This window comes from Panicum virgatum, chromosome 4N (assembly GCF_016808335.1).
Source record: "Panicum virgatum strain AP13 chromosome 4N, P.virgatum_v5, whole genome shotgun sequence".
In the NCBI taxonomy this organism is placed as follows: domain Eukaryota; kingdom Viridiplantae; phylum Streptophyta; class Magnoliopsida; order Poales; family Poaceae; genus Panicum; species Panicum virgatum.
Window position 1 is genome coordinate 42,841,103 of NC_053148.1, and position 13,953 is coordinate 42,855,055.

Here is a 13,953-nt window from a genome sequence, read left to right on the forward strand (position 1 = left end):
TGGGGTCCACGGCCTGCGTGATACAGCCTCGGCGATACGGGTGCCCGCAGGGCAGCGTGACCGCGTCCTCACCCTGCTCGACGTCGTCCCGGCACACCGTGCACATCGGGATCGGGGGCTGCGGCTGCGGCTGCGGCTGCGGCTTTGGCGCCCTCCGGCGGCGACACCACCACGTCGACCCGCGCTTGGCGAGCCAGATGAGCAGAAGCGCGGCGATCAGCGCGCCAACGATGATGAGCATGAACTTCCACCGCCAGTCTGGGCCGAGCGCCCGCACGATGGGGCAGGCATCGTCTGCGTCATCGACGTCAGGGCGCGTCTCGACTGCGCCACCCATCTATCTATCCGATCCCCTGCAGTAGATCTATGACAAAAATTCAGGCTCGCTACTATGCCATGGCGAAGAAGCGCTGCCGTGCAAGGAAACGTGAGCGAGCGAGGTTTATGAAAGATCATCATGTGCCTGTAGGAGGTCTATGATCGAGAGATCATCATCATGTGCTGATCGACCAAGACGTACAGTAAAGAACGAGAGCGTAACATTAGATTTCTTCATACCTCTCGGCCGGCGACGAACGAAAACGAAGCAGGACGCGTCGACGAGGAGCTGAGCTAGGATCCTCTCCCTGATCTCCTCTCTCTGCGATGGACTGATGAAAGGAAACCTCTATTTGTACGTAGCATTACGCCATTACCTGATCGAATGCGGGGAAAGATAGTATAATGCGCTTCAAGCTGGCAACTGATTTGAGGAGAACTGGAGGTGAGTGAGACGACGACGAGTTGCCGTTTTGGGGTGTTTACATCTTCCATACGCCTCCGATCCTCTCTTAGACTCTGCAAGAAATGGGGTTTCCATGTCAGATATCCCCAGGTCGTGTGATGCCTATTAGAACGAATTCGATTCAGTGGTTAAATATACGTGTCATTTTACTTTGACCGTTAATGAAATCTTTAGAACGATTGACAATATAAGATAAAAGTTACCAGGTTCACCGTGAAAAGTACTTTTAATATAATTAGTTACCAATATTTGAAACATCATATATTATAGAAATTTTGGTGAAATCTTTACCTAGAAGACCATAAGGGGTATCCTGATAAAGGACATGTATGTATTTTAAAGAGGAAATAAAGTTGATTTGTTGCACAAGAAAAAAATAATGTTTCGCAAGATTGCTGACTGCTGATTTTGTCGTAAAGATTCTTACCAACAGTTTCTGCTTTTCACAAGTGGCCAATGGTTTTTGTATATATTAACTAACCACAACATTGTGGTACTAATGAATTGTAGGCCATTATCGTGCTGGCAATTTGACAAAACTGTATGGTGAAATTAGTGGAAAAAGTCTACATAACCCCTCCCCCACCTATCGACTGTCGATTAATTAACCCCCAACCTATAAAACTGGATATTCTACATCCCAACCTTTTCAAAATCAGACAAATAACCTCTGAGCGGTTTTGGATGGTGGTTTTGTTTTTTTTTATTTCGAATGAATCATCAAAAAAATCATAGTAAAATCGTAAAATGAAATATCCAACTTTGTTGGACTCCGCATGAGTAGAATTACACAGTAAAAATATAATATAGTATGTTTTAATACAATTTTTTTTGCCGTAGATTTTTATCTGTTCTTTTCTATAATTAAGTGGAATAATTCATAACTGTAGTTTCTATAGTTCGATTGTGGTAAAATTTTTATGGTGAACTAATTATTTTATGCTTGAACGGAAGTAAAAATTCCATACTTATTGGATCATATATAACTTAGTTATATATTTAACAAGCATAAACCATAAATAAATTTATAACTATGTAATACATAACCCAATGAGTACGAAATTTTTACTACAGTTCAAGCATACAAGAATTAGGTCACCATAAAAATTTCACCACAATCGAACTATAGAAACTGCAGTTATGAATTATTCCAAATAATTATAGAAAAGAATAGATAAAAAATATATAGTAAAAAATTGTATATAAATATACCATATTATATGTTTACTGTGTAGTTCTAGTCATGTGGAGTCCAATAAAATTAGATTTTCCATTTTGTAATTTTTTTTATAATTTACTATATTGTTTTATGATTCATTCGAAATAAATAAAAATAAAAATAAAAAAACAAAATCACCGTCCAAAACCGATTTGAGGGGGTTATTTATCTAGTTTTAGAAAGATTGGGGTATGGAATACCTGGTTTTATAGGTTGGGGGGTTAAGTAGTCAACTAACAATAGGTGGGGGGATTATGTAGACTTTTTTTTCCAAATTAGTGTCATCTGAGATGGAGCTTTGGGTTGGAAGGCTCGTACAGACTATTTCAAGGAGTGCACCATAAGATGGACACAGCTATAGCATATTTCTTCTAGCATGGGCCTAGGTTGAAGGAAAAAGAAAGCCACATATTTCTACTTGCAAAATGGATTTTCATATTAGAATCTGCTGGTGACCAAAGTAAACGCTGCACTCTGCTGAGGAAATAGTACCGAGGAGGGCGTGGTTTTTCTTTTTGGTAACAATGAAAATGGAGTGTCACAATTATTCTATAGCAATTACAGTAGCAATTTAGTGTCTAATCATAACCTAATTAGGTTTATTAGATTCATCTCGCAATTTAGAAGCAAACTATGCAATTCACTTTTTATTTCGTCTAGATTTAATACTCCATGTATGTAAGATTCTCTTTTGATGTGATAGATTTGAAATTTTGAATTTCGCAACTAAACAGGCCTAAGTAGGTTATGGCAAGATGTCTAGATAGATGAACGTCCCCTCAAAATCAACAAAATTTATGAGTACTGTACTCAAAAGGACTGGTCAGTGACTCAGTGGAAAGAGTTCTGGTTGAAGGAGAAATAGATCTTTCTTTAGAAGAACTTTTTCAAAGATAGAATGCTTGACTAGGAATAACTTGTTGATCCTGTAAATACAGTTGCATCGTAACAGATGAAAGCGACAGTGTCGGATGTTGAAGGAGTACTAAACTGCCCCCGAAAATTAGAGTTTTCCTATGGGCTGGTATATATGCATCATGGCCAACACAAACTGCCGGCCAACACAAAAAGAAGTATTGGCCAGAAAATTTGGCGTCCATGATTTTTTTTCATTGTCAAATTGCTAATCAATTCTATATCTATCTATACTATAAGAATCTATCTATCTTATATCTTATTATTATACTATAAGAAACCAAAACTTTCAAAATAGCAGTTTACCTGAAATATTTCCACCCACCTCTCAGAGCAGACCCACTATTCATAAGTTTTTTCGTCCGCCGAATGCACGGCAGGGGCGGACAACGGGGAACCATCAATTCTAAATTGTTTCCGCCGATTCTGCACTTTTTTTTTTCACCGGAAGGGGAGTTACCCGCCCTAGCGTACACGCCCATGCTTCTGCCAAGTTGATTTGCCTCCTGTGATTGTGCATCCCTTTCGTGGTTTCCAAACTAGCCCGCGCCATCCTGGCCTCCCCGCGTGCCGCTGCCGATCTCGCCGCCCGTCCAGCCCGCTGCTTGCCGGCGCAACTCACCCGCGCCGTCCTGGCCTCCCCCGCGTGCCGCTGCTGATCTCGCCGCCAGTCCAGCCCGCTGCTTGCCGGCGCAACTCGCCCGCGCCATACTGGCCTCCCCGCGTGCTGCTGCCGAGCTCGCCGTCCGTCCAGCCCGCGCTGTCAGCCAACAGATGGGGGCCCGCTCCTTGCCGACGCCATCGCCCTTGGAGGCGCCGTCCTGGACTCGCCTCCGCGTTTTATCAAACCAAGGTAGGAAGTCATACACTCTAATCTATAGGTGGCCAAACGGGCTGCCCGGCCACGGCGAGGCCCGGCACCGTGCCGTGCCGCGTAGTGCCGCCGTGCCGGCATCCCGGCCAGTCACAGTCCTACGAGCGTGCCGGCACACCAGGCCGGGGGCGGCGGCGGCCTGCACGGGAGCGACGGCGGTGGCTGCTGGCCGGGGAGGCGGGGACAGGGGGCGACGGAGGCGGCCGGGGGCGGCGGCAGCGGCCGGGGGTGACGGAGGCGGACGCGGCGAGAGAGAGGGGGAGGCGCAGCGGCGGCGCGGCGTGAGCGCGAGACGGCAAGACAGAGGGGCACGGAGAGAGGAGAGCGGCGTCGGGAGGGAGGGATGGAACGGAGGGGGGGGGGGGGCGGCAGGAGGGAGACCGAGAGGGCGGCTGGTGGCGTTGAGGTGTTGCGTGAGAATGGGGCTGTGGGAAAGTGATGTTGACTTTTATACCTAGGTTTTGCAAATTGGGATGTAAGATGGGCCATTAAAAGGCCATATCTGTTGGTGTTGTCGGGCCGGCATCGTGCCAGCCCATTAGTCGTGTCGTGCCCGTGCTAGTGCCGCTGCCCGGACCTGCGGCCCAGGCACTATATAGACTGTGCCTCGTGCCGGCACTGGCACTATGGTGTCGTGCCCGTGCCGTGCTAGTGCCGTGCTTTTTCGGATCGTGTCCATGCTGGCCTGACCCATTTGGCCAACTATACTCTGATCTGACGGTTATATGTTTTCATTGTTTGAGCATAATACATTACTACTGAAGCCACACTTATCCTTTAGAGGACTAATATTAATAGTTTCTTCTCATGGCATTATTGGGCAGAAGCAATTTTCTATATATGGTTAATGCATATATTTAAATATATAGGAATGGTTTAGTTCTTTGCATCAACATCTGTTCGCGTACACAACCGTTTAGCCCGTGTACACGCTACATAGTGGTTTAACGTGTCCGTTAATCAGCTATTTACCCTATTTAATCACCGTTTAGTTAGTTTAAATGACTATTTAGCGCGAATAAATAGCTAAACGGTAGGTGATCGTTTAGTCCATTTAAATATTGCGGGTAACACTGGCATTAATCAAGAAGAATCGATTCATGGACCTACTACCTATATCTATCGCTTAGAGTACACTATAACAATAAACTTAACTGAGACAGTCAAAATTGATTTTCTAAGGCGGTAGCAAACACCTCAAGCTTATCGTCACTGTTAATCGAGTATTTATTGAGGCGGTCAGGCAACCACCTCTGTTAATGCCTATTAACAGAGGCAGTTTTCATAATGCAACCGCCTCTGTTAATGGTTATTAACAGAGGCGGTTTCTATAAGTCAATCGCCTCTGTTAATTACATTAACTGAGGCAGTCGCTTTATGTTTGACAGTCTCTATTAATATTTTCACAAATAAAAAAATTTATTTAATTTGTGATTTGAATTTGAAACACATACAAAATTTAAATTTTAAGCACATGCAAAAATCAAAACAGTAAACATGCGTATAAAGGATAAAAACATATATTACATCCATTCATATGAATATCCACGATCGATGCATGTCACAAAGTTCATATTACATTCACAAATTTCATAGTTCACTAATAACACAAGTTTAGCATACGTAACAGGTCATTGAAGCTAGTGTCGGATCACCCATGCCGATACTTCAGCTGCAGCAACTGGAGGTTAAAGTGCAACGCCGTCCAATGCTTCGGGCAGTCTTTATACAGCGGATCAATTGCCGCCTGCTTCATCTCTTTGAAATTCTCCAGCCACCTCGGATTCCCGAACAGAACGTCATCTTGGTCCATACGGTTAGCCAGATTTTCGAAAATCTCTGCATCTTCGGGCCCTAAAAAATCGTCATGTTCATCATCACCAACCCCACCACCATCACTGCCTCTCATGTCTTGGAGAAGGTCATCAATGTTGATATAATCACGCTGCGCAAAATCGTCGCCCGCTGTTGCTATTGATGATGAGGGTTCTTATCCTCTTTCATTCACTGACGAAGGCGTCAAAGTGTTTGGTTCAGATGCACCGGTGACACTCGGATGTGCCTCGCCGTGAAAATTCCACATGGTGTAATTCTCGACGAAACCATAGCGGATCAAGTGAGATTTCACCACGTCATCTTCATGGTGAAGTTTGTTCTTGCAGCCACGGCACGGACAAATGGTTAGCTCCACACCCCGACTAACACAATGCTTTTTCGCGGCGGCAACAAATTTTGTCATATGATTTAGGAAAGACATCGTTGCCAACCCTCGATATCTTGCACATCCACTCTTCCCTCGGTAACATGTTCATGAATGCAACCTTTCACACACAGTGAGAAATTAAAGTGATGCCAGCACTAGATCTGGTTTTCTTTCTCCTCATTCTAGATCTAGATCTAAAAAAACACCAAAATCATGGAAGAGAGAGAGAGAGATGAGAGTTGGAGAGTAAGAAATCAACCTCTAGCGATGTCCCCTTCACCAAATCCACCCCCCTCAAATGGCAAAATTTCGTGTTTTGAGGTCAAAATACGAAATAATGGAGTAGGGGCCGCGGGGAGGAAGAAGCGAGCTAGGGGTATCTATAGAGAACTTAATAGAGGCGGTTATGTAAGGACGACCACCGCTGTTAATGCATTAAAAAGGCATTAATGAGGCGGTTGCACGGCCAGCGGTCCGGCCACCATGACCAGAGGCGGGCCGCCGGCCTACCCGTGGCCTACCCGTCTCTGAGCACTTTTTAACGTGCCTCGCTTAATCCCAAATTGTAGTAGTGATAATACTAACATTTTAATTTAACCTGAGCATAGTATTATATATCTTCAATTAATGTATTGTGTTCAAATATAATATAGCGGAATGATTAGTTCTATGCATTGGTTCGGGAGAATGCAGTCCTTTAGCCATATCTATATATCAAATAATTATTAATTTCTTTCCGCGAGATTGGGCAAAACATATCTATGATTTATGCATTATATTTATATCCAAACGTACAAGAATATTAATTTCTTTGCTTTGGAAGATCAGAATGATTTTCTCTAACATTTATATCTATTAAAGTATCCAAGCTCACACACACATATATATGGAGTGTCGAACTCATTGCTTTCCATCATCATATATCCAGTGAAGGATGGCAGCCTACTGTTGAAAGCATTTACGCTTCGTGTGGGGGGAAATGCTGAGACTAGTCCCCTTCGTTCTGGTAGTCTCCATCTTTTGTTTGGAACGAGTTGGTACGACATCATTATGCGGTGAGCAACCACACCTTTGCATACACATGCAACTCAAAGAAGAGCTATCCTCTAATGGGAGCTCAGTACCGAGCAAAGCTAAAGCACTCGAGAGCCCGGAGTATGTAGGCCATGTAAGTACTTTGAAGTCATATGAATGTATTATCTGTATGTGAATGTTTCGTGCCTTAAATTTCCCATTTTTTTGAAATAAAATCAACACATGGGGTACTTATTACTGTTTGCCTACCCATCTGTTCTATGCTTTTGTGATATACTGCAACAAAGAAAAATAATTTCTTATAGGTTATCTTAAATATGTTTTTTAAGAAATAGGAGGGGCAAGCCCTGCATGCTGGTTAATATAACCTATAAGAAATTATTAAGGTAACCAGCCATGTTAGGTTAGGTAGTTACGATTAGGTACACTTCTTGCAGAATATCCCCATGTCTCCTGTATTGTGGTTTCTAGAACAAAGTTTTGAATTTTCTCATCGCTTCTCAGTTCTACAGTTGCCAATCCATGATATCCTGTCCTAGCCCATCATCCTCAACCTCCAAATTGAGGATACCTGCATATTTGCATCACAATAGGCAATAATAAATGATAGATATTTTGATTGTGATAACAATTTTTTCATATATGGAACGCCATAGTTGAAAAGGTGGTATTAATATAAAATTGTACAAAAGTTATATAAACACTGTATTAAGTTTCAAGCATTTTTGGGTTGTAGTAGTATCTATATTTGCCACACCTTTTTCAGTTACTATGTATGTGTATCACTATCACCCAACAATACATCAAGGATACTCGAAGCACGAACCCTGAAAACTTGAGCCCAAACCCCTATAGTCCAAAGCCCAAAGTGTTTTGTCGGGTGTCAACTATCAAGTCTGAAATCCTGAATTTTATTTGGGAAACTTAATCTTTTGCTCTTGGTACTCTAACAGCCTGAACCACAGAGAAAAGCCGGTTACTCGGAATTTTTTTATTTGTTCCTCAACATTTTGCTGAAACTCTGCTTTTGTTGTCTAAGATGTTCTAAAATTCATCTATTCTCTTGGTTGTACTTTAACTGAGTAACTCAGGATAACCCGAAGCCTGCATCTGAAATATCAAATTGTCAGGGGGGGGGGTAATGGTAAACCTCAGGTGTCATTTCTGGAAACCCTAAATTTAAAAGCTTGAGTTACCTGGTCTGAAATATCAAGTCAGCCCGAATGGCCAGCCCTATCAAGGATGTTGATCTTAGATTTTCTTATAAACCTTTCAAACTAATATGCAGTAAATCTATACTCTCTTCTTGCTACTGTCCAACAGTAATAAGCTCTATATCCAAAATAACAATCTATAAAAAATATTATGTGGCGTTGACCTATTAAATGGTCCATGTGTTCACATTCAAAGCCTTCAAAATTTTAAAAGCTTGCTACTGATAGTTTTTGTTCTCTCTATTGGCAGAGGGCAATTTACCAAGCAACTACAACCTATGATTCAGTACTGTATGGGGGCATGGCAACTTTAAGTGTTCATGAGTTTCAGACCATCAAGAGTGGGCAACACATATTGGCTAGTATTACGGTAGGGAATGTCCAACAAGGCCATAAGGATCATACTAATGCTGTGCATGCTGGTTGGGCAGTAAGTCAACGAAATCTTTTTTTTTAACAATGAAATACTTTATGCTTGAAGTGGTTTCTGAGTTTTGAAGCGCATTTCTGTTTCATGTAGATTCAGCCATCTCTCTACGGTGACAGCAAAACTCATTTTTCTATAAGATGGACGGTACGCACTCATGCCAGCAGAATGATATATTTGAACATGTATTTTTATTTTCTTATATTTAATATCTCTAGCCAAAATATATAGGGGGCTTTTTTTATTCACATAACATGAGTTTTAAATGGAACATTTATTACCAGGCTGATGGATACAGATCAACCGGGTGTATTGACTTAAATTGCAATGGATTTGTACCAGTTAACTATGCTCCAATTACCCCAGGAGATAGTTTGGAGGGGCAAAATAAGATATCAATAAAGATATTGAAGGTACAGAATAGAAGTTATTTCCTACACTGTTATCAAATATCATTATTCTTTTTTTCGAGAACTTGTCTAGGCAAGCCTCAACTATTTCATTAAGAAGTAGCATGATTTTGTTACAACCCAAGGAGATGACCTACGAAAACTCATCATTCTTGCAAATATTCAAATACCCCCCTCCCCCCCAACCCCTTTTTTTTTAAAAAAAAAAGAAAAAGAAAAGAGCTTTATCATATATCAACAAGAAGCAAACAGTCATGTACTGAACTTGAAGTCTTGACTCTTGAACCAGCCGTTGTAGTCAATTCGTGATTTGTAGAGTTTATTTCATGGAAAAAGGATTCTTTTTGCTGCAGAAAAAAGATGATGGAGATTGGTGGTTATACTATGGCCATGATGGGCAAAACATTGCTCCCGTGGGATTTTGGCCAAAGAGTCTTTTCAATAGGCTAGCGGATCATGCGAATATGATTCATTGGGGTGGTTACACAGGATCTTTTCAGGGGGATCTTAGCCCACCAATGGGGAATGGGCGGTGGCCAGGAGCAAATTCTGGGACATTTCAAGATGCACAGTATATCAATGATGATGGCCAAGGCTATGCTCCCTCTCCTTCGCCTCATTCTGATGTGAGCCACAAGAACTGCTATCAAATTGGCGCATTTACTAATGGCATGTTTTCCTATGGGGGCCCCGGAGGTTGTACTAATTAGAAATGTTATGCTGTGAAAAAAATGGGTTCAATAAAACAAAGAAAACTTTATATATTACTGCAATGCTTTGCGTCTATTTATTTAACCAAGAGAGCAACCCTCCAGTGATCAAACTATTTGCTCGCTGTTAACGCAGATTTGATCAACACACAAGCGCTAGAACGTGCGGATCGCAGATGATCGATCAACAACGAATTCCCACAGCGACCGGTCAGAGCGGTCGCACTAACCGGTCAAACCAGTTGGACGCAGAGAGCACGCAAGACCTAAAACCCTAAGCTCGGGAGGGACTCCGTCGGAGCTCAGAGATCTAGGATTCTTCTGGAGTCGGCAGGCCATCCAGAACGCCCTTGAATGCCGTAGAGACGAGCAAAGAACAACAAGAGGTTGAAAAAACTAGAGTTTAGATAAAATAGTAGATTGAATGATTCGATTCACGTCTGTCTGACTGTCTCCGCTAGACCGCTCTCTGCAAGTTCCAGCATTTTCTGAAGAACGGAAGCGACAACTGCTGAAAAACTTCAGTAAAGTCTCTTCCAGTCTTCAGAAAATGCTGGAACGTCATTTGTAAAGCATCGACGATCTGACTGTGAGTGACATACAGATACAATGGGTCTGACACAAAATCAGTACATCACACCACACGGGACCTGTCCACAAGTGCCGGTCGTGTAGTAAAGCCATCTTGTAACTACTAACTACGTTGGATGGTATGTGTAACCGAGACAAAGAACGAACATGCTTGGTCAGAAAAAACAAGGAAAGAAAAGAAAAGATAGGGTCGATCTGATCATCTAGGAGAATGTATGTCACCAGGCGAAACGGGCGCCCTGCAGACTGGACACCGGGGGTCGTGGTCGACGGCCAGCGCGATGCAGCCCCGGTGGTACGGGTGCCCGCAGCCAGGGCAGCGTGACCCCGCCCTCCCCCTGCTCGACGTCGTCCCGGCACACCGTGCACATCGGGACCGGGGCGCGGAGCAGGCTGCGGCGGTGGCGCCCTCCGGCTCCGGCTCCACCACCACCTGGACGCACGCTTGGCGAGGCAAATGAGCAGCAGCGTCGCAGTCAGGGCGCAAAGCAGGACGACTGAAAACTTCCACCGCCAGCCTGAACCGAGAGCTCGCACGATCCCGCTATCGTTGAGGTCTTCCTCGGAGCGGGTCTCTACGCCGCCCATCTCTCCTTGGTGATTTTTCATCAATATGATTTATTGCCCATCGAGAACAAACTCTTAGTAGGGACTCAACGTTGAAATCACACCATCCGAAAGCTCCTGCGTGCGTCTCTCTCTCACTGATCTCCCTCTCTCGCGCTCGATTCATAATGTGGTCCGGCAAAGCTTATATATACCCTTGTCACTGATCCTCTCACACACGCGCGCGCGATCAGTTTGATAGCGTAGCGTTGCTTAGTGTTAATTCAGCTTAGGTTTATGCTTCTACTTCAACAACTCTTTCTTTCTTCTTCTGCCATTGCTGATTAGGGCAAAGCAGGCTGGGTTATCTATCCTGGACGCCTGATCACTTCAATCCGCAGCTGATATGCCATCTTGGTGTGAACTTGGATTGGTCATGCAAGCAACAAAAAAAAATGGATGTGCCTATATGTTCTGTAGTGATATCTCTAATTCAAACATAGATGGATATTACAATTCAGAGTATCCATCAGGAACATCTGTCCAACAGCGCTACATTTCAGTTCTCTTAACAGAAATGAGGCCAGACATACTCGGCAAGGACAAAACGCACCCACAAATTTCTGGTACAATATGGCATTGTTCATTTTTCTTGCACATTGCGGTATGACGTTCAAGGAGCTCAAGGGGGTTTTTTAGCAGCACACCAGCAGAGAGCTATCGACTAACTCAAGCTATGAGTAAAAAGGCACTGCAAGTGCAAGGTATCCATTTCTGCAGCGAGCTTCATTGTAGAGACAAACTGGAGCAAACTCTAAAAGCATCCATGGTACAGAGCTGGAGGCTTGAACCTTCCACCTTCCATAGGTCCAGTGGTCCCTTCCATGAAATTGCGAAAATCTATTTCATTAACGTACTTTTGATTTCATTGATCATTAGGCAGAATCACTGAGAAAGAAAAGTGGCGTTTTCCACATCTAGAAACTTCCAAGCTAGGCTGACACCATCCACAGCAAAAAGCTCAACTTAAATCCCTACAGAAAAATTGAAGAACCACCAGGAAAAACAAAAGGGACAGACCAAGTCATTTTTCATCACACTTTGCCGTTCTAGCAACCGGTTAGTCTATATCTATACTATAAAAGTTGAAACAATTGAAACCCTTTTTCATCAATATTAGGCTCACCGTACCCCTCACGGAGGTCCCACTTGTCAAGCTAAAAAGTTTGACGAAAGGGGGTGAAGACCCTTTTTTTATAGAAGGAAAATATTTCTACCAAAAAGCTAATACTTTTTACACCAAAATTTCTACCATACCCACCCACCCTACCCGCATAACACTTTCCAATTGTTTGAATTAGGCAACTCCGGATATGGTTAGTTTAGGATTTATTGTAATCCCGGGATAACCTTCCTTATCTTTAGGAGAGGCTACTTGCCCTCCAAACCATGTACTCTATATATACCGCCCAAGGGGCTCAATGCAATACATCGACCACATTAGATGCATCCTACTTTCCTACATGGTGTCAGAGTGTCACGATGCTATGACCTAACTAGGCTTCCGCCGCCGCCGCCGCCGCGCCGCCCCGGGGAGATCGATCTCCACCGGGGGCAGCGCCCTCGTAGGATGCCCGGCAAATCCTTCTGATCCGCCGTGCCTGTCGTCGTCAAGCACAGCAAGGGGACCTACCTCGCCGCCAGGATTCGTCGCCAGCGCCGCCGTCTTCACCTCCTCCGCCGGCCACGTGCCCCCCAATCCTCTCCTCCAACACCGTCGCCACCCTCTCCAGTCTGTCCGTTTGTGTTGCTACCGCTACGACTACGGTGGGATGTTAGAGTATATTAGGCAACTCCGGATATGGTTAGTTTATGATTGATTGTAATCCCAGAATAACCTTCCTTATCTCTAGGAGAGGCTACTTGCCCTCCAAGCCATGTACTATATATATACCGTCCAAGGGGCTCAATGCAATACGTCGATCACATTATACACATCCTACTTCCCAACACTCCCTTTTAGCAATCAGCGATGACTCCTTCCAATTTTGAGTCTCATGTTATTTTTAAATATAATTACTCTTTAAACATGTACTATTTTTAATATAATTATTCTTTAAACACGTGCATGTGTCACGTGCACTCCTACTAGTGTGGAGTTACAAGAAGCGTCACATGTTTTAACCAGGTCAGATTAGTTTAATTTCTTGCACGTCTTAATCATGTCAGATTAGATTTGGATGGGAAGGATAATACATACCAGAATTCTGAGATTTTGTAAGGATCCACATCCAAATCCTCCAACCTGACAGGCCCAAACTTTGAAACGAGAAGAACCGAGGCCCTGACATTCAAAATTTATTTACTAGGAATTTTCAGATGGGAGAATTGCTACTTAACTAAATTTACTACAGCACCGGCACAATTTTTTTTTGAAATTCATAATTTTTGACTTTATAACATTCCAAAAAGTTCGAGATGTTACACGCATGGTGTATGGTATTGAAGCGGCCTCATAGTAGCGGGTCCCACATGGCGGTGGCATTCTCGGTGATGTGTTGTCTCCGAACTCGACGGCGACTTCACAAGATGAAGAAGATTGTTGGCCGTAGCGGCTAGGTTTCTTTTTGCCCCCGTTGCTTAGTGGAGCGATGTCGTCCATGTCGATGTTCCATTTCAATCAGACAAGAGTTTTTTTGTAGAGACAAGTTGTGAGACGTCCCAATCCAACTAGCCCAAATTATTTGAGTTCTATTGAGTTCTGCGTGTTATATTTTTTTCTTTTTTTTCGGATTATAACCTTTCAGGAACATAACTTTATATATTTTTCAGATATACGAAGAGAAGCACTCGTCGAGTCGAGAGTTCGTTCAAAGAACGATTTGGATCGGAAGGATCATACCTACCAGAATTCTGAGATTTCGCAAGGATCCACATCCAAATCCTCCAACCTGACAGGCCCAAACTTTGAAACGAGAAGAACCGAGGCCCTGACACGCAAAACCCGACATCCCCATTGGCCCCG

General features: G+C 43.5%; 1 protein-coding gene across 1 annotated transcript; it reads left to right on the forward strand.

Moving 5' to 3' along the window:
- Window positions 1–8,545: 8,545 nt before the first annotated feature.
- On the forward strand, window positions 8,546–9,791 carry LOC120669421. Its single transcript, XM_039949179.1, has 4 exons — window positions 8,546–8,674; window positions 8,765–8,818; window positions 8,956–9,084; window positions 9,435–9,791. Exons 1-4 carry the CDS (start codon window positions 8,546–8,548, stop codon window positions 9,789–9,791), a joined length of 669 nt encoding a protein of 222 aa, XP_039805113.1.
- The last annotated feature ends 4,162 nt before the right edge of the window (window positions 9,792–13,953 follow it).

Bases quoted from the DNA above. Each gene is read 5' to 3' on its own strand.
- LOC120669421 (XM_039949179.1), top strand. From the start codon at position 8,546: ATGGCAACTTTAAGTGTTCATGAGTTTCAGACCATCAAGAGTGGGCAA. The intron at 8,819-8,955 runs GTACGCACTCAT...ATTTATTACCAG, and splicing joins ATTTTTCTATAAGATGGACG to GCTGATGGATACAGATCAAC. The intron at 9,085-9,434 runs GTACAGAATAGA...TTTTTGCTGCAG, and splicing joins TATCAATAAAGATATTGAAG to AAAAAAGATGATGGAGATTG.